This window comes from Phaseolus vulgaris, chromosome 2, assembly GCF_051622355.1.
Source record: "Phaseolus vulgaris cultivar YP4 chromosome 2, ASM5162235v1, whole genome shotgun sequence".
NCBI classification, from domain to species: Eukaryota; Viridiplantae; Streptophyta; class Magnoliopsida; order Fabales; family Fabaceae; genus Phaseolus; species Phaseolus vulgaris.
Window position 1 is genome coordinate 6,889,475 of NC_143499.1, and position 26,668 is coordinate 6,916,142.

The 26,668-nt window shown below is 38.5% G+C and overlaps 4 protein-coding genes across 4 annotated transcripts; 1 reads left to right on the forward strand and 3 right to left on the reverse strand.

Moving 5' to 3' along the window:
- The first annotated feature begins 2,459 nt into the window (after window positions 1-2,459).
- On the forward strand, window positions 2,460-3,525 carry LOC137810521 (21 kDa protein). The gene has a single exon (XM_068611851.1). It carries the CDS (start codon window positions 2,673-2,675, stop codon window positions 3,285-3,287), a length of 615 nt encoding a protein of 204 aa, XP_068467952.1. The 5' UTR covers window positions 2,460-2,672; the 3' UTR covers window positions 3,288-3,525.
- Window positions 3,526-8,166: 4,641 nt separating this feature from the next.
- On the reverse strand, window positions 8,167-8,538 carry LOC137809932 (uncharacterized). The gene has a single exon (XM_068610991.1). The coding sequence runs from the start codon at window positions 8,536-8,538 to the stop codon at window positions 8,167-8,169; it is 372 nt and encodes a 123-aa protein (XP_068467092.1).
- Window positions 8,539-18,372: 9,834 nt separating this feature from the next.
- On the reverse strand, window positions 18,373-18,930 carry LOC137809933 (uncharacterized). The gene has a single exon (XM_068610993.1). The coding sequence runs from the start codon at window positions 18,928-18,930 to the stop codon at window positions 18,373-18,375; it is 558 nt and encodes a 185-aa protein (XP_068467094.1).
- A 3,333-nt stretch (window positions 18,931-22,263) lies between these two features.
- LOC137810522 (hsp70-Hsp90 organizing protein 3) lies at window positions 22,264-26,055 on the reverse strand. Its single transcript, XM_068611852.2, has 7 exons — window positions 24,965-26,055; window positions 23,497-23,785; window positions 23,301-23,386; window positions 22,988-23,211; window positions 22,824-22,890; window positions 22,682-22,741; window positions 22,264-22,585 (listed from the first exon to the last, which is right to left on the reverse strand). The coding sequence occupies exons 1-7, from the start codon at window positions 25,865-25,867 to the stop codon at window positions 22,472-22,474; spliced, it is 1,743 nt and encodes a 580-aa protein (XP_068467953.2). The 5' UTR covers window positions 25,868-26,055; the 3' UTR covers window positions 22,264-22,471.
- Between the last annotated feature and the right edge of the window lie 613 nt (window positions 26,056-26,668).

A 26,668-nucleotide genomic window follows, 5' to 3' on the forward strand; every position in this document is an offset into this window, starting at 1 on the left:
AAAAGAAAAGGCAATTACAAACAATTAACAATTACTAATCAAGAAATTGCTATACTATTCGGCCCTAGGTGAGGCTTCTTGGACACTTTGAGCCCTTGAAGACACACTCACCGTCTAAACGTAATTAACAAGGTAATTAACAATAAACCAAGTTGCAAAGGAAAATAAGAAAACTCCCTTTGTTGTTCCTCCTTTTGGTTAGTGCACTTCTTTGTTGTCTTGATTGTTGATCTCCTAAGTGTTTGTAGTGTTTGTTTCAAGGAAGCTTGTTTCGGTTTTGGCTTTGTCTCCTCCTTAGAATGTTGGCTTTAATTCTCCAATTTCCAGCACCTATTCACAAGGGCTAAACCTTAAACCAAGTCAAATTCCATGCACATAAGCACCAAGGGAGAAATTAAATTCCAGCACCCAAAAAGAGAGGTCAAGGAACAAAAGCAAGAAACAAATTTAATTGAAAGAAAACAGTACCACCAAAAGGATTTATAATATGACAACTTAGAAAGAGATTCAAGAAATTAAAGCAAACAATTAAAGGTACGCAATAAAAGGTTGGCACACAAAAGAATTCCTAAAGAAAAGCACTAGATTAGATGACCAAATAAAAAAAACAGCACCACTGGAAAATGTTGTGGGCCAGAAAACGTGTTTGTTCCCCGATTTATGCTGATCTGTATTTTTGGAATTTGGCTCTGAAATTTGTTATGCAAGATATTCAGGATCTTATCTAAAATCTGGCTTTGGATTCACTCAAAACGGATGCACCATTTTTTTTAATAAATTTTGCAAAATTGGTGTTCGGTTAGGCCAGCTGGAGCGCTCAAGATTTGCACTCTGATTTTGTAAGATTTATCATTTTTTTTCTGTTGCTTCTTTTGACCTCATTCTTTTTTTGTCTTTTCTATAACACTTTAAACTTGCATTTTCCAGAAAATCAGAATTTTCCTATGGGTGGAAATATTTTTCTGGGTTAAAACAGCCAAAACAGAGAAGGTGTAAACAGGGGAATCTGAAAACTGGAAACAAAATCAGCAAGATACCAAAGTTTAGACACAATGGAAATTTGTGAAATAGAATTGTGTATGATCTAAACACAATATGAACTCAAACTAAAAATTAAAAAGGCACCAAAGGATCAAAGAACAGCAGATTCAAACAATTTAAAGAGACCCAAAAGCAAGAAACAATCAAGCCAATAATAGGACTACTAAGAATTGTTGACAAATATGGATTCACATGACTTGACACAACATTTATAGATCCAGAAAAAAAAGACTCAAAGCATAAAATGAAGCAAAATTAAGAAAGCAATAAGGACTCAAATTCCTAAAAGAAAAACAGCCACTCAATGGTGTAAGGAATCCTATCACAAGCTGCACAGAATTTGTTCAAGATCAATTGAACAATTGTGCTTTGGTTGGATCTTCCATAAGCACACCAAGAACAATTTAAAAAGTAAAAAACAGAAAGACAAGTATGGAATGTAAATGACAATATGAAATAAAGAAGAACTGAAAATTTAAAAGACCAAGCTACTCATCTTGAAGAACCAAAAGCTCATGATACCAAATGATGGCATTTTCATGTGTTCTTCTTGAATCAAAGTAGAAAATAAGGTGCGGAAGCAATGGGTGAGTGAAACAAAGCCCTCCTAGGAGTTGTGTTGGCTTTGAAGGTGCATGATGAGTGTGGTGTTTGAGTTGTTCGGCCAGCTCAAGGGAGAAAGGTGAAAGGATTGAAGTTTATAGCCTAGATTTCTAGGAGAAGTAAAGCTAGTGCACAAAAATGGCAGCATAACAATACTCTATTAAACTTGAAAATACAAGGTGTAGGCTCCTCCTTTTATAGGCTAAGGAGAACCATAATGCAACCCTAATGCTAGCCAAATGAAATATAAATGTGAAGCACATGGGTGCACATGACACATGGGTGCACAAATGAGCACATGGGGAGGAGTGTGTCTAGTTTTTATGCTCACCCCCTCCATGGGCTTTCTAGACCAGCCTTGGTAAATTTAGAGGTTTTTTTAGAAACTCTAAGTTTACCTAGGTTGGTGTTTTAGGTGCCAAAATTAATTCTAAGAAAATTACAAATAAAGTTCCTATGCTAATTTTGACAAGAAATTAAAGTCTACTCTACACTAGAGTTTATGGCATTTGAACATGTAAAAGAACGTCTTCTTGGATCCTCTTGGCCATAACTCTATGGTTGGCCCAAATCTACTTTTGGTGGGCTTGCATGTGGGCTTGTGCTTGGGCCTCTTCCATCAATATAAGTGATATCATTTAGCCGATTTTATAGTATATAAGTGATATCATTTAGCCGATTTTATGGGATTGAGTTAAACTTAAAGTTCGCATCGTAAAATGATATCAGAATTATTTATATTAGATATATAATATCACCCGGACCCTCTCACTGCGACAGTATGAATTAACCTAAAGAGCGGATAATATATAAAGAGTGTATAATATATAAGTGGATGATAAACTCTCTTATAAGATTGATTTCATCTACTTCAATTTTTGTGACGTCTATTTCTTCTTTCCTTCTTCTTTTTCTTTATCCCTCTTTTGTTTCCTTTCATTTGAAGTGCTACAGGTCCCTATATAGAAAGAAGTTGAGCATATGCAACAACTATCAGACAAATCTGCACCGTTGTATGTGAGTTAGACATGGTAACCACAGTGAGACTTGTTTCACTGCTTCTCGTGAGCCTGGTAATTTACATAAGCGGCACCGCACAATGTTCCGTAACCAAACATTCAGACCCTAACCCTGCAGAGTTCGTGAAGTCATCGTGCAGGGCCACACGGTACCCTGTTTTATGCGTCCACTCGCTGTTGGCCTACGCAAGCGTCATACACCGAAGCGACCGGCAACTTGCGATGACAGCTTTGTCGGTGAGCATATCGAGGACTCGATCCTCGGGTTCGTTCCTGAAGAAGATGTCGAAAGCAAGAGGCATGAAGGTTAGGGAGCGGAGAGCGGTGCAGGATTGTGTGGAGACCATTGGTGACAGCGTGGAGCGTCTGAAGCAATCGTTTAAGGAGTTGGGGCGAACGGGGTTGGGAGAAGACTTCGCATGGCACATGAGCAATGTCCAGACCTGGGTTAGCGCCGCCCTAACCGACGACAGCACTTGTCTGGACGGCTTCGCTGGTTCCGCCATGAACGGAAACGTGAAGAGTGGTATAAAGGAGAGGGTTCTCCACGTTGCTCAAGTCACCAGCAATGCTCTCGCCTTGGTTAATCACTTTGCTTCCACCCACCCTACCCACTCTCCTTAATCTTCTCTTTCTCAAATCCTTTCCAACTATTTCATAACTTTCTTTTCTTTCTCTTTCTCTTCCATCCTCTTCTCCTACACCTATATATTTCCTCTTAGGTTGTTTGTTTCCCTGTCTTAGGTACTTACCAGTGTGTTTTTGTAATATACGGGTGATTTTCATTTCTATATATATCTCTCTGTGTGGTGCATATAAGAAGTTCCTATTGATGAAGAAACAGGATGAGTTCCGGTGCTAATTTTGTTACTGCTTTCTGCAACGAAGTTCTTCTTTCGTTTTCCTTTTGCCTTTTTATTCGCTTCAGTTACAATTCCCTCGCTACAACTTTTTCCATCACAATCTTAACATATGTCACAATTATGGCATTCTTTTTTATTTTTTAGTCCAAAACTAAAAATGAATCCTTTAATATGCTAAGATGTATTTATACATCAAAGTTTAAAAATCAAACTACCAATTAAACAGTTAAAATGACTAATTTCTCTATATTATTTTTCCTCATCACTCAATTAGGATTCTAGGTCAATAACAACAGTTTATATATGTATTTCTTTTTTAACTCATCACAACGTTTTTAAAAACAAAAGAGTTTCGAACAAATCTTTTAAAAACGAAAAAGAGTATCGAAACTCCAAACCTTTTATGATCAAAACAGTGAGAAAACTCAGAAATTTAAAGCAGATACTTAATATGCTGGGAATTGTTACCAAAATGGTGCAATTTGAGTATCACACATGATGGCAAATGCAAAAAAAAATTACAAAAATGATACTTTTTAGTTAAAGTTGTCTAGACAACATTAATTAAATCTATTAACCTGTATTTTTTTTTATTTAAAGTTGTCAACCGGATTGACAATTACATTTTAAATAAATTGTGAAGAAATTAGACACTAAGTTGATAATTCTAGTATATTTTATCTGAATTAGAGTTGTTAATTTGGTTGACAAGTTCAATTAAATATTTTTTAAAATAATAAATATTTGTAAAATTAAAAGATATATATAATAATTATTTAAAATTATATTAAGTACATAATAATATTGTGAAAATTTGTATTTGAAAAACTGAATATTCCAACAGAATTGAAAACTTTAATTGAGATAAAATATACTAAATTTTTCAATCTAAATATCAATTTTTTTCATAATTTATTTAAAAGAAGTGGTCAATCTGATTGACAACTTCAATTAAAATATATACAGATTAATGAGTAATGTTGAACACTTTAACTCAAAAATATCTATGTAATTTTTTTGATATTTACCCATTTACGAAATACTCAAACTCAATTGCACCATTTTGTAAATTTTCTAATATGCTGACTATTATCTTAAGATAGTTGAGTTCACAACAATTATGAGATAGATTAATACAATTAGCAAATTTCAAGAGCCTATTAATGTTTGTTATCATGATTTGGGCTCAGTGGTTATCCATTATAGGTGAAAGTTGCATCGTCATCAAAACGCCAAACACTTCGATTTAAGTGCCTCGGTGATTATGGGGTTAGTTACCCATTGCTTTTTTAATTTTATTTGATTTGCCAATCTTTCTTTCTAGGAAAGAACCTACAAAATTTCAAACTGTGAAAGCGAAAGAAAAGAATAACTTTGGAATTCAATTTGCAAAAGATAAAGTTGGATGAAGCGGATAAGCATAAACTACTCCAAGGTGATTAATCATGTTCAACTCCCAAACTCAACTCACTCAAACTTAATGAACACAAACAAGTTCTATATGCATCTACAACCGTATATAAAGAATATACAACATATTTTGTGTACATATAATATTTTATAATTTAATACATTTTTATTTCAGTAATTGTTATAACAATAATAATAACATTTTTGTCAAAAAACAGAATTTTAATGATTTATCTTCTAATAAATAAAAAATAATTTATTTCTTTATTTATTAAAATAAATAATTAAATAGTTTTCTTTATTTCCTAAATAATTTATCTTTTTAAAATAATTACTGTATATATATAATTTATCCTTTAATAAATACAAACAATTTATTTATGAATATAATGATTATATATATAATTTTTTATTATAATAATTAATTAAAAACTACTATTTATTCCTTTTAAAAATAACGGTTATAAATGTGATAGTTTATCCATTAATATATATAATTTATTTTTTAATAAATAAAATGTAGATGTTTTTGTCAATATAATTTATTACATTATAATATACTTTATTTCTATTTAAAATATTTTATATATTTATCAAATAAAAATAAATTAACTAATTGAAAAATCACTTTATTTCAAAATAACTAAATAATTTTTTTAAAGTAAGAATTACATAATTTTTTAATACTGTTATATGTATATATATATGTACCGTCCCGTACCCGGGCGTTGACTAAGTCTAGGTCAAAGTCAACACCAGGGGTCAAAGTCAACACAAGGCGTTGCCTAGGTGAAGAGACGCTAAGTGCCAGCGTCACCAAGAAGAGGCGTCGCCTAGGTGAAGGCGTTGCCCAACCAGGGCGTCGCCAGATCAAACAGTACTAAAGCAAGGCAATCACAGTGTGGTTCTCCGATACCCATGGGTAGGAAAGACCATGGAGGGAGCGATGCCGTGGGAAGGCTTCAGGTCCCGATAACCCGGGGCGGCGATAAAGAGAAGGAAAAGGTGGCTTCAAGACCATAGTGATAGCACCAGTGTAGGGCAGCCTGACTCGTACCCCTGCCGCCCCAGAGACGCCTTTGGGACAGATACGACTCAAGAGGAAGGTCACGCCCAGGGTAGCCGGGTGCAGGGTACGAGAGGAAGGCATATACGCTCTCAAAGTAAGTGGCTAGATGATTGGGGGCATGAGTTGGCACCCAAAAAGTCACCCCTAGCGCAGTAGCACTCCCAAGCAGGAGGACTCACACGTAGAAACGTTCCCAGATGGGCAGAAACGCCCCCAGATGGGGTCACGGCGTCGTGAGACCCTCCACGTGTACGACAGCCATGTCAGAATAGAAACACCCTCTAGTCAGGTGCCAGGTAATTAAAGTCATTCAATACAGTTTCCGTTTCGAACATTCAGATACTATAATGGCTCCCAAGCGTTTCAACGTCTTAAATGCGCTACGTTTTCTATTTAGATACGCTGATTGAGTACGTTACATTTGTAATTAAAGGTGCGTTAAGGCGCTTTAAATGCTTGGGTAGTTTAAATAGCGCTGAGAATGTTGGAAAGGGGGTTCGAACTTTTGGCAAATTTCCCAGAACTCTCTAGTTGCTTGCTCGTGCCTTGAGGTTGTGTACAAGGGACTGGGGAAAGATCTTTGCCTGAGGGAGAAAACATACACACAATACACAGTTCTTTTTACCACCTTCAGAGTGCCATACGCGGCGCTCAGAGACGGAGGTGCACAGTTTTGGTGTTTCTTGCTGGCTGACTTGAGCGTCGGAGTGCAAACGGCCGCTAGGGCGCCCTTTTGTCCTCTTTTTGCAGGAATCCACAGGTAACCAGTGGGAAGGAGTCCCTAGCTGACGGTTGAGGTCGCGCACGAAGACGTCCCAGTCAACCGGACGGAACAATATATATATATTAATTTACTACTTTTAATTAATTAATTATAAAAATAAAATATATATTTTGATGTAATAAAAATATGAATATACATACCGAACAGCATATGTTTTTATTAATGGTAACTAATTGAGATTGAGCAACAACCACTAATTAAGATCGAACAATAACATTAGTGATAATAATTGAGATTGCATATGGTGTTTGACAAATTTATTTAATAGTATTTCTTTTGAAACGAAGAAAAGACAAAAAAAAACGCACATAAATTAAAGAACTTTATTAAGAAGGGAGTTTAAACAATTCATTTTATGAAATTTCCAAATACATCCCCTCATAATTAAGATTTACTTTAATATTATATTAAGAATGAATAGAGTTTTGATAGAGGCAAAATGCTTTGCAAAGCAGGCAACCCTTTTCCTTTGGGGTGGACATATTTTCTGTGAGTATTAACACAATGAAAATTACACAGAATTTTGACATAATTGAATAGTTCTAAATAAAAGAGAAATAAGTGTTCTTTTATCATCTTATGTGAGACTTATGATCGATTATAGTTTCTTTTCTTTTCTTCACAATGATAAATATATAATTCAATTGTTAATAATATTAATAAATGATAATAAATACTTATGTCTTTTTCAACCTTTTTCCTATTTTATTATATCTATTAAACAAAACTTGTTTCTCAATTAAATAGCTTATATATATCTAATTAATATGGCATTTATGTTTTTTAATCTTATGTCTAACACTGATAGTCAGGGTGTGCGAATAATATTATAAGCGAATTTTTTATTAGATTAATTACGATAGATTTTAATACTATTCTAATTAAGATTTAAACTCAATATTTAAATCCACAAAATCATGTTGTTTTTTTTTAATCGACAATAGCAAAATAATAAATAAATGTGATCCATTTCAGGGGTGGTTCAACCCTTATACAAAAGAAATAAAATCCAGCATTTAACAAAAGTTACCAAACTAGCTAACCAGAGCACTACAACGATCAATTTCATACATTCCAAAGGTTCCAAACACTCGCTGGAAAAAAGGAAAAGAGGCAGAACGCGATTTCGCAGAAATCCAAGACCACACTTTTGCTTGCATCAAAACACACTTCTAATGCATCAGCCACACCCCTGTTAAAAACGATAGAGTTCCTTTGATTCCAAATTTCCCCCACCACCCCAACCCAGATAGTGTTCCACACGTCATTAACCGATTCTGAAGCCAGACTCATCCTAAACTAAACAAAGTTTGACGGAGGATCGTTGTGAGACACAAACGACACTCCCAACCACTTAAAGCACAAGCACCAAATCTGTCAAGCAAAACTGCATTCGAAAAACAGATGACGATAAGACCCTTCCTCCTTCCCACACAAGCAGCACATAGAGCTTTCCACCAACACCCCTCTCCTTTCCAGATATGCCCTAGTAGCAATCTTATTCCCCAACACCCTCCAAGCAGTAACTAAAGCAGAAGGCACAACTTTACAGCTCCACAGCTTACCGAAGACCAGAGAGGAATCCGCCTCACAATCCCTCCTGATAAGAGAATAAGCAGAGCTGACTGAAAACGTCTGAAGACCCTCACCCTTCCAAACCCACCTATCCGTCTCTCCCGAATCCAACCTAACCACAGCTAAAGGCTGACGCAACTGACCCGCTAAAGGTTTCTCCCATTCGAAAAACATTTTACGTCAGGCTAAATGTCAAACCCACCCCGCCTTTAGACCTATACCCAAGCTCAATCACCTTTGCATCTTTGACTGAACACAGGGAAAAAAATCTCGAAAATACTCTCTTTTCAACGCATCGCGCCCAAGCCAGCTATCTTCCCAAAGGAAGATATCATTTCCATCACCAACTTTCCACTTGAAACCATCTTCAAAACTTCTATCCCACCCCTCTGAAGCTCACACCTTTTTTAAATCTTTCCACCAAAGGGAGCTCCTACGACTTTTTCCACCCTCTCTCAAACTTCTCCAACCACCATATTTGGAAACGAGGATCTCCTTCCAAAGGCCACCTTTATCCGTACCCAACCTCCAAATCCACTTACCCAACAACGCCAAATTAAACACCTTTAAATCAATGATACCCAGTCCCCCAAATTCACGAGGCTTACAAAGCTTTTTCCAAGAAGCCCACGCGATCTTTTTTCCTTCAACGCTCCATCCCCAAAGAAAATTCCTTTGAATCCTTACCAACTTATCTGCCACCCCGAAAGGCAATTTGAATAAGGGCATGAAGAATAAAAGGATAGCAGAGAGAACCGACTTGATCAAACATATCCTCCCTACCAACGACAAGCACTTGCCTTTCCACCTGCTTAGTCTGGCCTGAACTTTCTCTGACACCCCTTTTCCAAAAGTCACTACGCTTGTGGCACCTGCCAACTGGCAAACCCAAGTAAACAAAGGGAGAATCAATCACGTCACAATTAAGGATAACTGCAAATCTCGAAGCGAAAGTTGGCTCAACCCCATTCTGCCAATTCTACTCTTCAAAAAATTAACCCTAAGCCCAGAGAAAAGCTCAAAGCATTGCAATATTGCCTTAATATTGAAAATGCTTTTGGTGTTAGCCTCGTAGAAAAATAGAGTATCATCTGCGTACTGTAGCATACTAATATTCACTTTATCCTTGCCGACCTCCAAACTATCACCCAAATTCTTTTCTTCAGCCATCCTAAACACCCCGACCAACCCCTCTTCCATAATAAAAAAAAAGGAACGGAAATAGCAGGTCACCTTTTTTTTTTTTTGATCAGCAAAGAATGGAATTAAAATTAGAGGAGATACAAAGGGGTATCTCAACCCTTTTACATAAAACACCCTCATAGAAAAAAGAGGTTGAACTGTTTGCAATAAAACGCTGCAAAAGCTAGCACTAAAACAACATCGTACCTCTAATTACACTAAGAAAACAAGAACACACAGAAGCAACAACGTCATCAGGCATCCCCACATGCCACAGCACCTCCGTCCTCCTCTCATTCTATATAGCCTAACAACAGAGAACATAGGCCAAAGCTGCATAAGTCAGAGATTTGTGTTTTTTGAGCAATGTCCACCAGCCAATCTCTTGTTTTTGCTATTCATCTGTATTGACTCGCCATTGCAGAAGTGTGGCCAAAAGCGGCTTCCCGGTGTTGGCATTCATCATTCTCCTCGCCACGCGACGAGTTACCCATACACGTTGCATAACTTTGGCGACCACCGACTCCACACAGATGGAGAACGCCGCTTCCTCGACCGACGATCTTGTTAACCTTTGCATAACTTCGACGAGCACCGACTCCACACAGATGGAGAACGTCGCTTCATCGACCGGCGATCATGTTGACCTATGGAGAACGCCGCTTTATCAACCGGCGATCATGTTGACCTTTGCATACCTTCGGCGACCTCCGACTACGCACGCATAAAGATCGTCGTTTCATCGACCGGCGATCATGTTGACCATTGCATAACTTCGACGACCACCGACTACGCACGCATGGAGGTCGCCGTTTCATCGACCGACGATCATGTTGACCTTTGCATAACTTCGACGACCATCGATTACGCACGCATGAAGATCATCGTTTCATCGACCGGCGATCATGTTGACCTTGTATAACTTCGGCGACCACCGACTACACACGGAACGCCGCTTCATCGATCGGCGATCATGTTGACCTATGGAGAACGCCACTTTATCAACCGGCGATCATGTTGACCTTTGCATACCTTCGGCGACCACCGACTATGCACGCATAATCGGTGCCCGCTGCTTCAAAGGCTGCATAGCAATTCTTGTCTTCTGCTCTCTCCCACTTCAGCCATGCACTAACTAATATTTCAGTGTTGAAAATCAGTTTCTACAAAGGAGAGTCTTGCAAAAATGGGAATGGTTCCTTGCTCCAACGATGCCTCAAAGTTAAAAATGCAAAAAAGGAGATTTGTTGTCCATCGTGTCCATCACAAACACCTTTTAGAAGCGCAAAAGCTCTCAGCTGAACCCCACGGTACACACATGGTGTTCGTATCAAGATATATCAGCTCCTTTTCATATACTATTACAGCCTAAGAAAATGCCCGTCCACATCGGCTCCCAGCATGACCTACGAGCTCCAAGAACTCCCTTTGCGAACGTTCCATCAAAATTGCTTGGTGAAGCAGAACTCAATGAGAGTGGAAATGAGCTGCCTTCAGAACTTCAGTGGTTTCATTTCCAACTAAGCCATGAAGTTTTTGAGCATGGTCCACCAAAGATTATGGGGGTTTTGCCTTCAGTGGTTTTTGAACATGGAATTTTGTCAACGCTATAAGACTACCTCATTTTGTACCACCCTGATACTAAACAGGCTCTGCTTCTGACATATTTCTTCCAAGGAGCACCAGAAAACTATGGATCCCCACTGAAGGCTGCAGAATTCAGAAGAATAAAACACACACTCCTTCCACACCCCCACCTATCCCTCAGATTTACGCTACCGCAGTAACAAACACAGCAGATCCATCTAGAAATAAACAAGAACAGCATAGGCCTGACCCAGTCCACTTTCAGGGATAAACTCCCGAAACCGGCTACTGCCAACAACAAAGGCGCGAACACCTTATACCTGCTAAAAAACCACCCTCACTTCCTTACTACGCCATACCTGTTCCCGCCCTTGCTTCAACCACTCAGCGAACCAAGAGGAGGCACTGGTTCGGATACAAAAGCCAGTCCGAGAAAGCGTACGAGAAATCTGATGTTTTGTGCTTTAACCACAACCAGGATTGCAGCTGAGCGTTCTGGAAAATCTCATCGGAGTCAGGCACCCCTTGTCTAAAAGCCACTGTGTTCCTGTGCTCCCAAATACAGCTAACGACGGCCGCCCAAAAACCTAGCCATGCTTGATTCTGTTGACTGGACAAATGGGTTAGATGAAAATTCATAAAGTGGTTCATGAGATCTTTATTTTGGACACCTAGAATACCAATCCACCTATAACACTGAGACCACACTTGTTGAGCAAAACCGCATTCTAGAAAAAGGTGTTGAGAGGATTCCTCTGACAGATTGCAAAGAACACAACGAGTTGATGTCACCTGCACACCTCTTCTCAACAAATTAACTCTATTAGGAATTCTATCGATGAGAATTCTCCAGGCTGTCGTAAGTACCTTGGGCATGGCTTTAGCTTGCCATAGGAGACTAAACACACCTTCTCTTGCAGCTGAGCATTGGTGATTATCCAACATAGAGTACGCTGACTTAATAGAGAACATACCCTTCTGGTCCCCCTTCCATATTAGTTGGTCAAGGAAATCCTTCCACACAGCGCCCGTACTAAGTCTGGACAAGAGATCTTCCTTCATATCCGTCTCCCATTGGAACCTACCCCTCCTCCAGTTCAGATTCCACTGCCAAGTAGTCTCCTCCCATACTCCTACCTCCCCCACCCTTTTACCTTGATCAAGAGACAAGGAAAAGAGTCTAGGGTAAACCGATCTAAGACATTCGTTCCCAAGCCACACATCCTCCCAGAATCTCACTCTGGCTCCGTTACCTACTTTCCACCCAATGGCCTTTTGGAACCAACTGTCTTCGACACCTTCACCGCAGATTTTAGTGAGATCCTTCCACCACCATGATTGGTACTTCGACCTCAGGTTCATATTTTCTGCTCCTGTACCGTATTTAGATGATATAATCTCTTTCCACTTACCTCCTTCACTACTCATGAGCCTCCATCTCCATTTAGCCAGGAGGGCCACATTAAAGTTCTTCACATCCTTCACCCCCAAGCCTCCTAACTCTAGAGGCTTACACACATTATCCCAGCTTACCCAGGATATCGACTTAGTCTGCTTTCCCCACGCCCATAGGAACTTCTGCTGAATGCTACTGATTTTATTGTACACTGCTACAGGAGCTTTAAAAATGGAGAGATAGAACAGAGGAATGGCTGTGAACACTGATTTCAACAAACAGATTCGTCCTGCCATTGAAAGAAATCTCCCCTTCCAAGAACTAAGTTTGGCTTCGACCTTTTTAACTACCGGATCCCAGAACTGTATCTTCCTCGGGTTACCACCCACCTCAACCCCCAGATATTGGAACGGAAGCTTCATCGTATTACAATTCAGAGTTTTAGCATACGTGCTCATGGCAAACCCGTCCACTTTAATACCGGACAACTTGGACTTATGGAAGTTGACTTTCAGACCCGATGCAATCTCATAGCACCGAAGGATAGCCTTAATTGCAAAAATGCTATCAAAGGAATCCTCACACAAAAAAAGTGTGTCATCTGCGAACTGTAGCAGACAACATTCTACATTATTTCTTCCCACCTTGAGCCCCCTAAGGGCATTCGTTCTCAGCGCTTGTCTGACCAAACCTGCTAAACCTTCAGCAACCACTAAGAAAAGGAATGGAGCCAATTGGATCTCCCTGTCTCAACCCCCTAGAAGGTTTGAATTCCTCCGTAGGGCTCCCATTAACCAACACAGATACTGACGATGAAGCCAAGCATCCTTTAACCCACGAGATCCACTTATCATGGAAGCCTAGCCTGTGTAGCATATCGAACAAAAAACTCCATCTCACCGATTCATATGCCTTTTCAAAATCCACCTTGAAGCACACCCCACTTTTACCATTTCTCTTTATATCCTCAAGGATCTCATTGGCCATAACGACGCTGTCCAATAATCCTCTTCCACTAATAAAGGCTGACTGACATTCATCAATGATAAACGACATAATATTCTTCATACGGCTTGACAAGACTTTAGTAATAATCTTGTATATTACACCAACAAGAGAGATGGGTCTGAATTGATCAAGCGAGGACGGATCTCTTACTTTGGGGATGAGCGCAATGAAGGAAGCATTGCAACCTTTCGGAAGAGAACCAGTAGTATGAAAAAGTTGCAGTGCTGCCATAACATCCGCCTTAAGCACTTCCCAACAACTCTTAATGAAATTGAAGTTGAACCTGTTCGGGCCCGGGCTTTTTGAGCCTCCACATTCCCATACGGCATTCTTCACTTCTTCCTCAGTGAAGCTGACTACCATATTCCTGCTTACCTCCAAGGGCAACGACCTGAATTCCATCGAATCCAAATGTACACCAAAGTCCTGCGTAGCCATGAATCTCTTCTCAAAGAGAGACTTTGCTTCCCTCCTTACAACTTCCGGTTCTTCACACCACTGAGAGTTCACCACAACTCCTTTGACCTCATTTTTTAACCTTCTCGATCGAATCGCAGAATGGAAAAAATTGGAGTTAGAGTCCCCATGCTTTAGCCAATTCACCCTTGCTTTTTTCCTATAAATGGAATCTAGCTTTCTATTAACCAACCCCAGTTGACTGAGCAGATCCAGCCTTCTCTGCCTTCCCTCATCCTCTAGAGCATCAATGTCATCCTCCCCGTCTAAATTCTCAATTTCCATCTCAATACGTCCTTTTTCCGATTCCACACAACCAAAAACCCTTCTATTCCACTCTTTAAGATCAGCCTTTAAGAGTTTCAGCTTTTCTTTCAGAGCGGAAATGCAATTACCTTCCACCTGATATGATTCCCATTTAACCTTTACCATTGCAATGAACCCTGGTTCCTTCAGCCATACATCGAGGGTTCGAAAAGGTTTAGGCCCCCAATCTTTAACACATGATTTTAAGACTAGAGCACAGTGATCTGAGACGACTCTCTGTTGCACATACTGTTTGGATGCCGGCCAAATTTGGAGCCACTCTTCAGAGACCAGAAATCTATCCAGTCTACTCTTTGCTGTGCCATTCGCTTTAAACCATGTAAACCTTTTCCCTACACCAGGAATGTCCATCCAACCATTATTTTGAATAAAGTTGTTAAAACCTGCAATCTCCTTTTTTTGACTTGAATGGCCTCTAATCCCTTTCCTCTCCTCGGGCCTCCTAACAGCATTGAAATCACCACATAGACACCAAGCCAAATTCTGGTACGATTGCTTGAGAGTCATTAATGCTTCCCACAAGAGAATTTTATCCTGTAAATTACATGTTGCATAAACATTTACCACCACACAATGACATTTTGTTTCAAGATGATAGCCCGCTATAGCGATAAAGCCAGTCCCGATAGCGTGGCTTCCATACTCAAATGCTTCCTTATTCCACATTGTTAACATACTTCCTGCCCCATTAATCCCTTCATGATGGATCCATCCAATGTTACTACTCTTCCACAACAGAAAACATCTGGCATCTGAGAAAGAGGAAGTTTTCGTTTCCTGCAAACAGAGGAAAATAGCACCCTCCTTAGACACAAGGTGACTCAAATACCTTGCTTTTGTCCCCCCTCCCAACCCTCTAATATTGAGACTGATTATAATCATGGTAACTCCTTCACACTTCCCACCCAAGAAACCTCTTTATCATCCTTATCCCTTTCCTTTAGCCGATCCAATTCTTCAACTAGATTCCCCTCGCCCCCTGAATACTCCAATCCGAGATTGCGTCCCAACTCCCAGATTCGCACTGATTCCGCATCCTTGACATCCAGCTTCAACCGATCGTTGCAATGATGAATGTCTGTACTCGATTCCGCCAAGGAACAGTGGCTAAGCCTAGAGACAGGGTTTACCCCATGATGGAGTGTTCCTACTCCCCCATTCGACCTCCTCTTTGGTTGTGCATTTTGCGTTCCCATCCCTCCCGTAGACCTCAGTCTACGAAATTCCGGTGATGACTTACAGCCAACTCCTCCTTTAGACAAAGCGTCGTGTTCCGCACTTGATTCTACACCGTTGGTCCTCTTGCACCACTTAACACTTCCGCTTGATTGGGGGTCTGAGCTCCCCGTAGATGAGTTCTCTCTCTCGCTACTACAGTGGACAGCTTGGCATGGGTTAACATCATATTCATTCACCCGTGTTTGCATCTCTGCACAATGATCCCCCTCTTCCTTCGTACGATGTGGATTTGACGCAGCCATGGTAGCAGGCCCTTCCTTCCCACTTCGACTAACCGTTTTTCCCCCGTTGCTTCCTGACATTGGGCCCCTTAGAATCCCTTCTTTACTAATCGTACCTCTTATTGTTGATTGGGCCTGACCTTGCTTCGGCCCATTTGTTGGGAAATTGCACCCATAAGCCCCTTCTATTAGGTTAGCCAACGAGTCCTGGAATACCTTGCATGCCTCGTTGACTTGGCTCACAGCAGCTAAAGTTGTTCCTCCTTCAGACCCTCCTTGCACACGTTTTGCCATTTTAAGGAAAGAGAACCCACCTTTAGACTGACACCCAGTATCGCTCGCAACCTTATTCTCTAAAAACTTTCGGTTAGTTGGTATCGAGGTTTGGGTCAACCCCACCACCTCGGGGTCCTCATCCCGCCGCGGACCACCGTCTTCGCACTCTTCCCCTTCATCGGACAACCTTTCGGCGTGGTATGTTTCCTCCACCACGGTATCCGATGACGATATACTATCGGAGGATTCGTAGTGATCTTTGTGACACAAACATTCTCCTCGTTCTCTACTAGATATCTCCTCTGTAATGACAACATTACAGACCTGCCCGTTGATCCTATACTCCTTCACCATATCCACTTTGCATGCTTTGCGTACTCTAACCTGCAAACGGGCGAACTCCAAGTTTTCCCATTGTCTAGTAGACTCATCAATCTGTACCAGGGATGCTACTTCTCCAACCACCTTCTTGAAACACTGTTCACTCCATAAGGTTAAAGGGATCCCGTAGCACTTTACCCAAACTATTTTATGCTTTGCGACATGAGATTCGGACCAGGGTTTGATGTCATCGAAAAGGGAGACGAACCATTCATTATTGAGCTTAATGATATCCTCCATTCTATCACCGTCTTTGGGCGTTAAAAGCACAAGGTTATCACCCATAAATCTAAGCTTGATTCTGCTCATACCCCCCTTGACAAATTCTTCATTGAAAGTATCAAAGGACATAGAAGAGGACATCCATCCAACTGCACTCGAAGCCAACCACGCCGGTGTGTTAGGTATTATTTCAAAAGCAGGGCCAGTCCATCTACCTTTTGAGTGTTTACGCACAATCTCAGCATAGGATTGTTTAGGTTTTTGGATCTCCTCCTTTCGGACTGTTCTGTATCCGCGCCAGACCTCCTTCTCCTTCTCCGTCATCTTACCCTTAGAACTCCTTGCTCGCGAGGCAACATGTCTAGATGTGCTTGGTTTTCCTTTCTGAACTTCGACCTCTGCTCTCCTATATTTCGGGAAGTTAACGTGCAATTTCAGGTTGCCAATATAAATCTGGTCCAGTTTCTTTTCCAGTTTGGCCTCATTAGGGACTGGGTAAAATCTCACAAAGCCATATCTTCTTCCCCACCTATTCAGCCGCCTAGAAATAAGCACCTCTTTCACTCTGGCCCATTTTCTGAAAATTCTATACATATCATACTCTCCATGACTGTCAGGGAAGTTGGAGAAGAAAAAAGTTGTGGAGATCCCTTCCCCAGAGTTGTTCATCGACGATGCTATCTTGATATCCGCCTCTCTTCTCCAGACTTCTTCCCTCTTCCCCCTCCACCTTGCCTCTTCTCCTCTACCACGATCTCTTGCCATTGCTTTTTAAAACATAATAAGTTTTTGGCAAGATAACTAGCGGGTCACCTTGATGGACGCCCTTCAAAGGGATAAACTCCTTAGTCGGGCTACCATTCACAAGAACTGAAACAGACACTGATTCTAAGCATCCCTTTATCCAGCAAATCCACCTATCACAAAAACCCAACCTCTGAAGCATATAATAAATAAACTCCCAACTAGTCGAGTCATATGTCTTCTCTTAGTCCACTTTGAAGAAAGCACAGCTCTTTCTCTTCCTTTTATACTCATCCAAAACCTCATTAGCTACTAGCACACTATCCATCAAACCCCTTCCTTCAAGAAAAGTCGACTGTTTGACGTCAATAACTTTACTAATCACCTTCTTCAGACGAAGAGAAAGCGCTTTAAAAATGATTTTATACAGGCATCCAACTAAAGAAATAGGTCTAAATTCACCGAGCTGCTGGGGATTTTCAACTTTTGGTATTAAACAGAGGAACGAAGCGTTTGACCCTCTGGGCCAATGACCGTTGAGCGCAAAATCCTTCACCGCCATCATCACATTCCCCTTAATAATATCCCAGCCGAATTTTAAGAAACCAAAATTGAACCCGTCCGGGCCAGGGCTCTTTGAGTTGTCACAACTGCAAACCGTTGCCCTAACCTCATCTTCAAAAAAATCACCAGTGAACAAAACGTTGTCTGAATCCGAAATAGTGTTAAACCTAGCATTATCCAACCGAACCTGGCAAGCATTGTTCCTAGCGAATCTCTCTTCAAAGAACTCTTGAACCTTGTCCTTGATCGCATCCTTATCCTCACACCATTTTCCATTAACAAAAGTCCCATACAATTGATTCCTTGCCCTTCTCCATTTAACAGACAAGTGAAAAAAAATTGTGTTAAAGGTCCCCATGTTTCAACCATCTCTGCCTTGCTTTCTGAAACAAACTCCTGCTTAAACTAAGCTTTATTAAGTTCAGCAAGAAGACCCTTTCTTTCTTCCATTTCAGCCTCAGCTAACCCACATTCATCATCACGTGTGTCTAAAACCTCAATTCTCTTTTGCACTTCCTTGCCAGCAAGATTCACATCTCCGAAAACTTCTTTATTCCAAACTTTTAGATCTACTTTTAGCTTCTTCAATTTTTCTTTTAGAATAAATATCCCCCCTCCTACAACCTCATAAGAAGCCCAACTTAGACTCACAAACTTCTTAAACCTACTATCTCTTTGCCATACGTCCAAACACCTAAAAGGTTTCGGACCCCAATCCACAGACACCTCTCTAAGTATAACTGCACAATGATCAGAAATTGATCTGCTTAACACGAACTCCTGGAAATTAGGCCAAAAATCTATCCATTTTGAGATCAACACCCTGTCAATTCCGCTCTTCACCAAACCGTTGGGCTTATACCAAGTAAACTTCCTACCAACCAGCAAGATATCAACCAATTCCGAATTCTCGATAAAATCATTAAACCCTTCTATTTCTCTAGAATAATCTGTCGTCGACATCAAACTCTTCCCTCTCCTCTTTTCGCCTAATAGAATTGAAATCTCCAATAACACACCAAGCCTTTGAGAGCTGATTCATTCTAATATCACTAATTTCTTTCTACAACTCCTTCTTTTCCCGCAAAGAGCCAGAACCGTACACATTTACTATAGTTACAAATACCCCCTTTCCAAGCTTCCAAAAACCTTCAATCACAGAATAATTCCTTCCGTTTACCAAACTAAACATTTGGAACGACTTATTACTCCACATCGTTAGAATCCCACCTGCACTGTTAATAGCTTTAATACGAGGACAAAATCAACGTGTTATTTTAAGTTTTACAAAAGTAAATATGTATATGAATAGCATTTCCAAATTTGATACAAGTTATAAAAATTATTTTTTCAGGTATTGTTTAGGAAAATATTATACATGTTTTTCTTATTCATATTCGTAGGTTGAAATCTTAGATTCTCACATTAATATAGCTTATTGTTTTAATATTTTATTTTAAAATAAAATTTATTTTAAATAATAATATAATCCTATAAATATCATTCCAAAAATATAACTAAACTTGAAAAACAAACCTTCCCTAAAATATGATTCAACAAGGAAAAGTAGAGAAAAAAAGATAAGGTAATATTTTAGAGTAGTTGAATACACAAAGAAAAAGACATGCATATAAACTTATACAAATATCTTAAACGTTGAATATCTCATATTAAATAAAGCTTAAAACATTGCATAGTATATATTGCATAGTATATAAGTGGGTGCAAACCTTCGGTTTTGTAAGGTTGAGCTAGACTTAAAGTTCACGTTTTAATATATTATCAGAGTCATTTCAAGTTTATCATAGTGAAAGTTTATTAACCTTATTAGGTCACTCACTATTAGGTCGTTATCGGACCACCTATAATATATAGTCTCACATACGAGTTGAGTTAAGCTTAATATGCATTTTTTAATACTAAATAAATAAAATTAAAATGTGTTTTTACTTTACATCCATTTATGAGTTTTTTAATATTTATCTCTGTACTGGTGATGACTTCTTACGGCAAGTGCACCGCCGCGTTTGTCAGAAGTAATAATTGTCCCTAAGGACGGATATTGATCCCACAAGTAACAGTAAATTATCGAGTACAAGCTAAATATAAAAACAGAACAATTATAAGAATTTTGAATTAATTGTGTTGGCACTGATCAATAAGAAAACAAACAAAGAATTAGTTGTTTCAATTAAAAAAATAAGAATTAGTTTCATCTCTCTCACTCTCAAGTATTTGATTAGCATGTCAATATTAAGTTCTTTGATTGAAATTGATGCCCGTATAAAAATCATTTATATCGATTCCTCACATATAAAATCCTTAAGAATGTCCCCTAACTATCGATCCCTCGTATAATTATAAGAACAACTTAGAACGAAGCTCAGACGTTTAATAGCAATTAACATTTCAAGTCTATTCCTAGCACTCAAATATGTTAAGTATTGTTGTTTAGGTCCGAACCCTAAAAATACCTCCCGGTCAGATTTAAGTTTCTCAATTTGTCACGAAAAATTTAAAGTAAAACAATAATACCAATAATCAATCAAGAACTGAATATTAATATATAAGATATCACCTCAATACATAAGAGTTTGAGCAGATTACTCCCAATCCCAAATGGTAGAATTAGTCACGCATACTTCTAGCACCTTCCATTCTCCCAATTAGGTTACAATTCACTCTATGGTGTTTTCCTCTCAATCTGACACACTACAATTGAGCCTCTAGCTCTCTATTTATCCTAGTTTTCTAGGGTTAGGTTGCTTCCCGTGTCGCGCTAATGGGCTAAATGATAAAACATAAAAAAATGCTCAATCTTTCTTTGCATCTTTTTCCATTCTAGGACCTTCTATCTTTATCTTTTTAGCTCAAATCATTCATCTTAAATTCAAATCTCCAATCTTCCTTGAAAATCTGTAATTAACACCAAATTTAGGAATAAAATACTCTTATTCAAATAAAGATCATAAAAAATATAAAAGGTATAAATTCATAAATTAGGAATTATTTTATATATAAATAAACAATAAATTCTCATAAGTGTCTATATTTTAAGATGAAATATTACTGAAATTAGACACTTATGAACTGGTACGATTTGAATGATCGAGACATCCGGTCCAAACCACCGATCGACATGACCAACAACGAGATTGATTAATTACCCAACTTTTGTTAATCTTCTTTTATTAGGCCCATTAACCACAATGGATCACAATAATTATATAAATTAACACAAATCTCAAAGGATTAGGTACCGCAATCATCTAATCCTAAATATTGAGTGCCTAAATATTAAGTGTTGAGTGTTGAAGTCTGACTTAAACATCGAAATACCTTTTGCAGGTACCCTCCGAGTCCAAAACTAACAAGGAGAAAGTGTGGAAGAGCGAGAAGATGAAAGTTCAGCTAAAAGAAAAGAGAGGGAAATGTAGATAGACCAATCCAGGAATGATTCAAATCGTTCTCTTATCTTAACTCCTTTCAATAAGAATCTCTTGGAAAGAAAGAAAGAATAGACTTTTCTCTTTTCTCTCTTGTTTTCTTATAATATGTAAACTGCCACGATTTTAAGTAAAAAAATGTATGACGCGACCTTTATAATTATCTGAATTAAAATCATGAGTTTGACTTCTTTTCGACAAGTTCTTGATACCAAAATAAACTAGTATATTGTATTCTAAAAAGATAAAATATTATATTATCGACTATATATAAATACATAAATAGCTTTAGACATACAATATAAAACTATTTTCCACATCCACTCTATTACAAATAAGATTGTATGACATTTATCGTTTTTAGTAATGACTATATTAAAAGTCGTACCAAACAGTGATTTGTAATTTTACAATTTTCCAATTCAGTACGCTGTTAATGTTCTCTGACTAAATTTCTATATTATTAGTATAACATAATCACATGTAGTATTTGCTAAATAACTATTTTAAAAAACTAAAACACTAATATGAACTACTCTTATTTATAATGTTATAAATTCATCTTATTTTTTTCCTTTTAAATACTAACTTTTTAAATGTCGTTTAAAATTTTTACAAGATAAAAATTGTTATAAAATTCTACTTGGACAAATACACAGTATTCATTCCATTTTTGAGATAAACATGCACGTTAGTTCAGAAAGTAATTAATGAGAAACACAACAAAACAGATGGTATACAAGTTTTATTTAGCTCACTAAAACCGTGTTAGATAGTAAAGGGGTAAATAGCGCAAACTCAACTTTTAAAAGTGAAAGATTACGCTCTAATAAAATCATCTCACGCGAAATAAGGCAATAGAAATAAGGCAATTAATGATAAAAATGGAGTTCACCTGACAATGATATATTAAGTCACTAAAACAAAACGTATGAAAAAGAAGTCAAAATTTCTCAACTTTTTTCCCAATCAAATCTATTAAAATATCAAATTAGTCACACTGAAAGACATAATTGTCGACTGCTCTTTCACACCAACTGTGCCATTCTTCCACAAATTTACTTCATCTGGACAATTCCAGCGCTGACCAGCTTTTGAATCTTGTTCATCACCATAGGATTCTTTGTATGTTCCTGTGCAGCCTTGGGATTTTCCTGGAAATCAACCAATACCTGCATAAACAGTACACAACCCAACTCTGATAAGCACATCTCCTTGTTTCACCCCCGAAATACGCATCAACATTCAAGAAAAAAAAGGAAGCAAACCTGTCTCATAACAGGGTCTTGGAGAATGTTCTGAATTTCTGGATCCTGCATTGCCTTTGCCTGCAAGAATACGAAATTCAATACTTAACATAATTTTTAAATGCAATGATATAGTTAATAAAGTATAAAAAATATGTCACACCTGTCTCTCCTTCAATTCCTCGGGACTTAAGTCTCCACGGCTAGCCTTATTAATTTGTTGTATACAACTGATATGGATATTAGATTATTAGGCACACATTATGCATTCAATGTAAGAACAGAAATATTAGAAACACAATCCAGGAATGTAAATCCATAACTTACGTTTTAATTCCATCAAGCAACTCCTGGTTGTTAGCGTCATATTTCAATCCCTCCCTATATGTTTCCAAAGCCTTGTCATATTCCCTCATGAAATACTGCACTGCACCCTTCCTGGTATAACCCTTTACGAAGGTTGGATCAAGTTCAATACACTTCTCTGCATCCTTTAAACCTTCAGGCATTGCCCCCAACTTAGTATAGCATGCTGCTCTGTTACTATAGGCCTGAAAGCATTAAGGAATTTGGACAGATAAAGACCAGCACTTTCCATTAAACACAAATATTATCAATTCTATTCAAATAGAATTATTACCCTAGGATCTTTCGGATTTCTTCGTAAAGACTCCGTGTAATGCCTCACAGCCTCAGGATACTTCTGCTGCTTAAAGAATTCGTTTCCTACATAACAGTTTCAGTAATACATAGTTATATGAGTTCTTTCAAAAGAAGACATGACACTTGGTGGAATCGAATGAAGACTCCAGAGAGTCAACTAAAAGAGGTTATACCTTTTTCTCTCTCCTCATCAGCCACCTGTGGATCAAAATCTTCTTGTTGTTCCAGATCTTTCTTTGCCTTTTCAGCTTCATTAAGTTTCTTCAAAGTGTCAGGGTTGCGGTGCTCAGTTAGTGCTTTCTGGAAAGCTTCAATGGCAGGGTCGTAATCCTTTGAGCACTTCGCCATTTTCACCAAGGCACTTCCTTTCCTCGTCAAAGCTCTGGCTATCATTTTATAATCTGATCTTAGCTCTCTTCCTCTTTCAACAGCCTTTTCACAATCTTTTATACATTCCTCATACTGAAAAATATTAACCCAGGAATTGCTGTAAGAATGCAGTTTTCAGGGGAATATTACTTTTCCTAACTAAAATACAGATTATCCTTAATCCTTTGTACATTTTTGCATACAACTCCATAGTCTAATGCGTACTTCCAATAAAATCAAAGACCCAGTAATGACAATCAAAGACAAATTTGACCAAATTCCCCATCCAACACACAAGCTTCAGCAACAAAACGGGGGTAATGATATTGTGATATTCAGTGTGAAAATTAACTTTAACTTTTATCCATCTTCCTCCTCTAAATGCATTGTACTTAACATGGCCTAATTAAAATCTCACGTATCATTAGTCACAAACACTTTGGAGTTATTCAGTTTTATGGTACAGTAAAGCATCCAGCACATGTAGGTAAAAGGATACAAGATCCCACACAATCCCAGTAATGTCGAAATTTTATGGTAAAATTCCGATATTGATGAATTCATGCATGCTAGATTACACATTTTTCCTTCGACTACAAGGGTGTGGAATGAAAATAAATTGCCTGTACCACATGTTAGACAGTTGGCTTGATGAGACAACTTAACCACAGGACAAAAGTAATTGCAAGAGTTTCTACACATCATAAATTAGTTTTATATAACTAAACAAACACTTGCTAAAGGAAGTGTTCTTTACCTTAACAAGACTGACAGGGATAAGTATCAACACCCGTAACGGTGTTAGATAATACCCAAATCTCATTCCAACAATTATTCTTAGCAGTTCAATTTTCAACTGCATCCTAATCATCAAAAAAATTACACAATAAATTATAAAATAAACAACACAAACCTTACCCTCCAAGGTGAAGGAGGCTTAGTTAAAGACCAAATATTCAATTATAAAATGACATGTTAGTTAAATAATTTTGCCCCCTCTAATTCGAAACAGAATCGCTCTGCAGTTATCTTTGAACTGCAGGTGATCCCATTTCTCTCACTCTTGGTTCATCTATGTGAGATATGAAAGGATAACATGTACAAAAACAATACATTTCAACCAATATTAAACTTCATTAAATGCAATAATATAACCAAGCAGTCGAACAAACATTCAAATAAATTACCAGACCCTAAAATTAGTTAGAAAAGCATACAAATATAAATCAACAGAAATTCAATCAAACCAGAAAATAAAAAGAGAAAGCATACCTTTCCCATTTCCAAGTACACAGCTGCCCGATTGGTGAGATACGATATATCTTCATCATCCAACTCCAAAGCCTTGGTGTAATGCTGAATTGCAGTATCAAAATCCTTCTTCTTATACGCTGCATTACCCGCTTCCTTTTCTTTCAGCGCCTCAGCCTTCACCTGCTTCGCGCTCCTCTTCTCCTCAGACAAATCCATGGGTTCGGGTTCGGGCTCAGGCTCAGGTTGCTTGGAGGGTTCGGCTTCCGCGGCTCTCTTCCTCTCGGAAGGTGAGGGCGACGGCGAATCAGGCATGTCAGCGTCGGTGGGTGGAGAGGTTTGAATCTTCACGTTGAGCAAAACCCCTATGGCATGCATGACTCTTTGGTCCTTCAAGTGCAGGTTGAGGTTATTAGGATCTTTCTGGATATCTTGCATCATCTTCAAGAAATCGGGCTGTTGGAGGTAAGCCCTAGTTACGGGGTCCGCGGTAAGCCGGGTCCACATCTCGGGCCCAGAGAAAGCATCTCCGAAGGGGCTAGCGGCGGAGGAGCGGGGTCTGGAGGCGGCAGCTAGGGCCTTCTGCGCATCGGCCAAACCGGACTTGAGGGGCTCGTTGTTGGGGTCGATTTCGAGGCCGTTCTTGTAAGCCGAAATGGCGTCGTCGTATTGGGAGAGGCCGAGATGCGCGGCGCCAAGACGACTGTAGCCCTTGGACCAGTCGGGCTTGAGTTCAACGGTCTTCTTGGCATCGGTTAGGGCATCGGAGTAGTTTTGGAGGGACGCATACGCGGCGGATCGGTTGGAATAGAGGACGTGGTTGGTGGGGGACAAGGCGATGGCGTCGGAGAAGTGGCGGATGGCGGTGGCATAGTCTCCGGCGGAGAAAGCGGCGTTGCCCTTGGCTTTGGCTTCGTCGGCCATAGGGTCACTTTGGGTGGTTTGAGTTCAGAAAAAGGAATGAATTTGATTATGGCGAGAGTGGGGAAGGGGTTATATGAGATGTAAAGCGCTTCAGAGATACTAGAGACTTCTGGGATGCGGGCTGCTTCTTCTAGAATCTTCTGCCCTCTATTGGGTTCAAAACATTTATAAATTATTCTTATTAATTCATAATTTAAATTATGATATATCCTTATATTTCTAAGTTATAGTCTTGTAAACAATATATTGAATTTTGGTTTTGAAATAAATAATTATTTCTCCTTACTATTTAATATATTTAAATAAGTGTTTTTTGCAAATATGCATTGGTGCAAAATAAATTAAATTAACATAAAAAAATTGACCTAATTGATTTACATTAATAACTTAAAAATCATGAGTAACTTAAATATGAGATAAAATAATAATATTTAATATAAACTATTCCATCTAAAATAATTGTAAATTCAAATAAATCTTTATTCAGTGTCTTACTTTTATAATTAACTACCATTTTCTTTTATAAAATGGTCTCACATATTAACAATTATTTAGTGGTTCTGAAATTTTTGAAATAAGGTGATTTTTTCAATGAATCATTTGAACTATTTATTATGTATTCTGTTGTTAAACTATAATCAGCAAATCATCTCAAACTTTTACTGTTACTGTAGAAACATCAAAAAATCAACATGGGAAATGATATTCCAATTCTCTATATCTCCTTATCTCAAGTTTTGGAGTGAGAACATGTGAGTTATAAAATTACTAGGTTGATTAATTTTTCAAAATATCTTATTT

What these genes read in the sequence shown, in the direction of transcription:
- LOC137810521 (XM_068611851.1), top strand. Translation starts at nt 2,673, where the DNA reads ATGGTAACCACAGTGAGACTTGTTTCACTGCTTCTCGTGAGCCTGGTA.
- LOC137809932 (XM_068610991.1), bottom strand. Translation starts at nt 8,538, where the DNA reads ATGTTTTTCGAATGGGAGAAACCTTTAGCGGGTCAGTTGCGTCAGCCT.
- LOC137809933 (XM_068610993.1), bottom strand. Translation starts at nt 18,930, where the DNA reads ATGTCGACGACAGATTATTCTAGAGAAATAGAAGGGTTTAATGATTTT.
- LOC137810522 (XM_068611852.2), bottom strand. Translation starts at nt 25,867, where the DNA reads ATGGCCGACGAAGCCAAAGCCAAGGGCAACGCCGCTTTCTCCGCCGGA. An exon ending in TGTACTTGGAAATGGGAAAG is followed by an intron (nt 23,786 to 24,964) that starts GTATGCTTTCTC and finishes AATATTTTTCAG; the next exon opens with TATGAGGAATGTATAAAAGA. An exon ending in AAGACCCTGTTATGAGACAG is followed by an intron (nt 22,586 to 22,681) that starts GTTTGCTTCCTT and finishes CTGTTTATGCAG; the next exon opens with GTATTGGTTGATTTCCAGGA.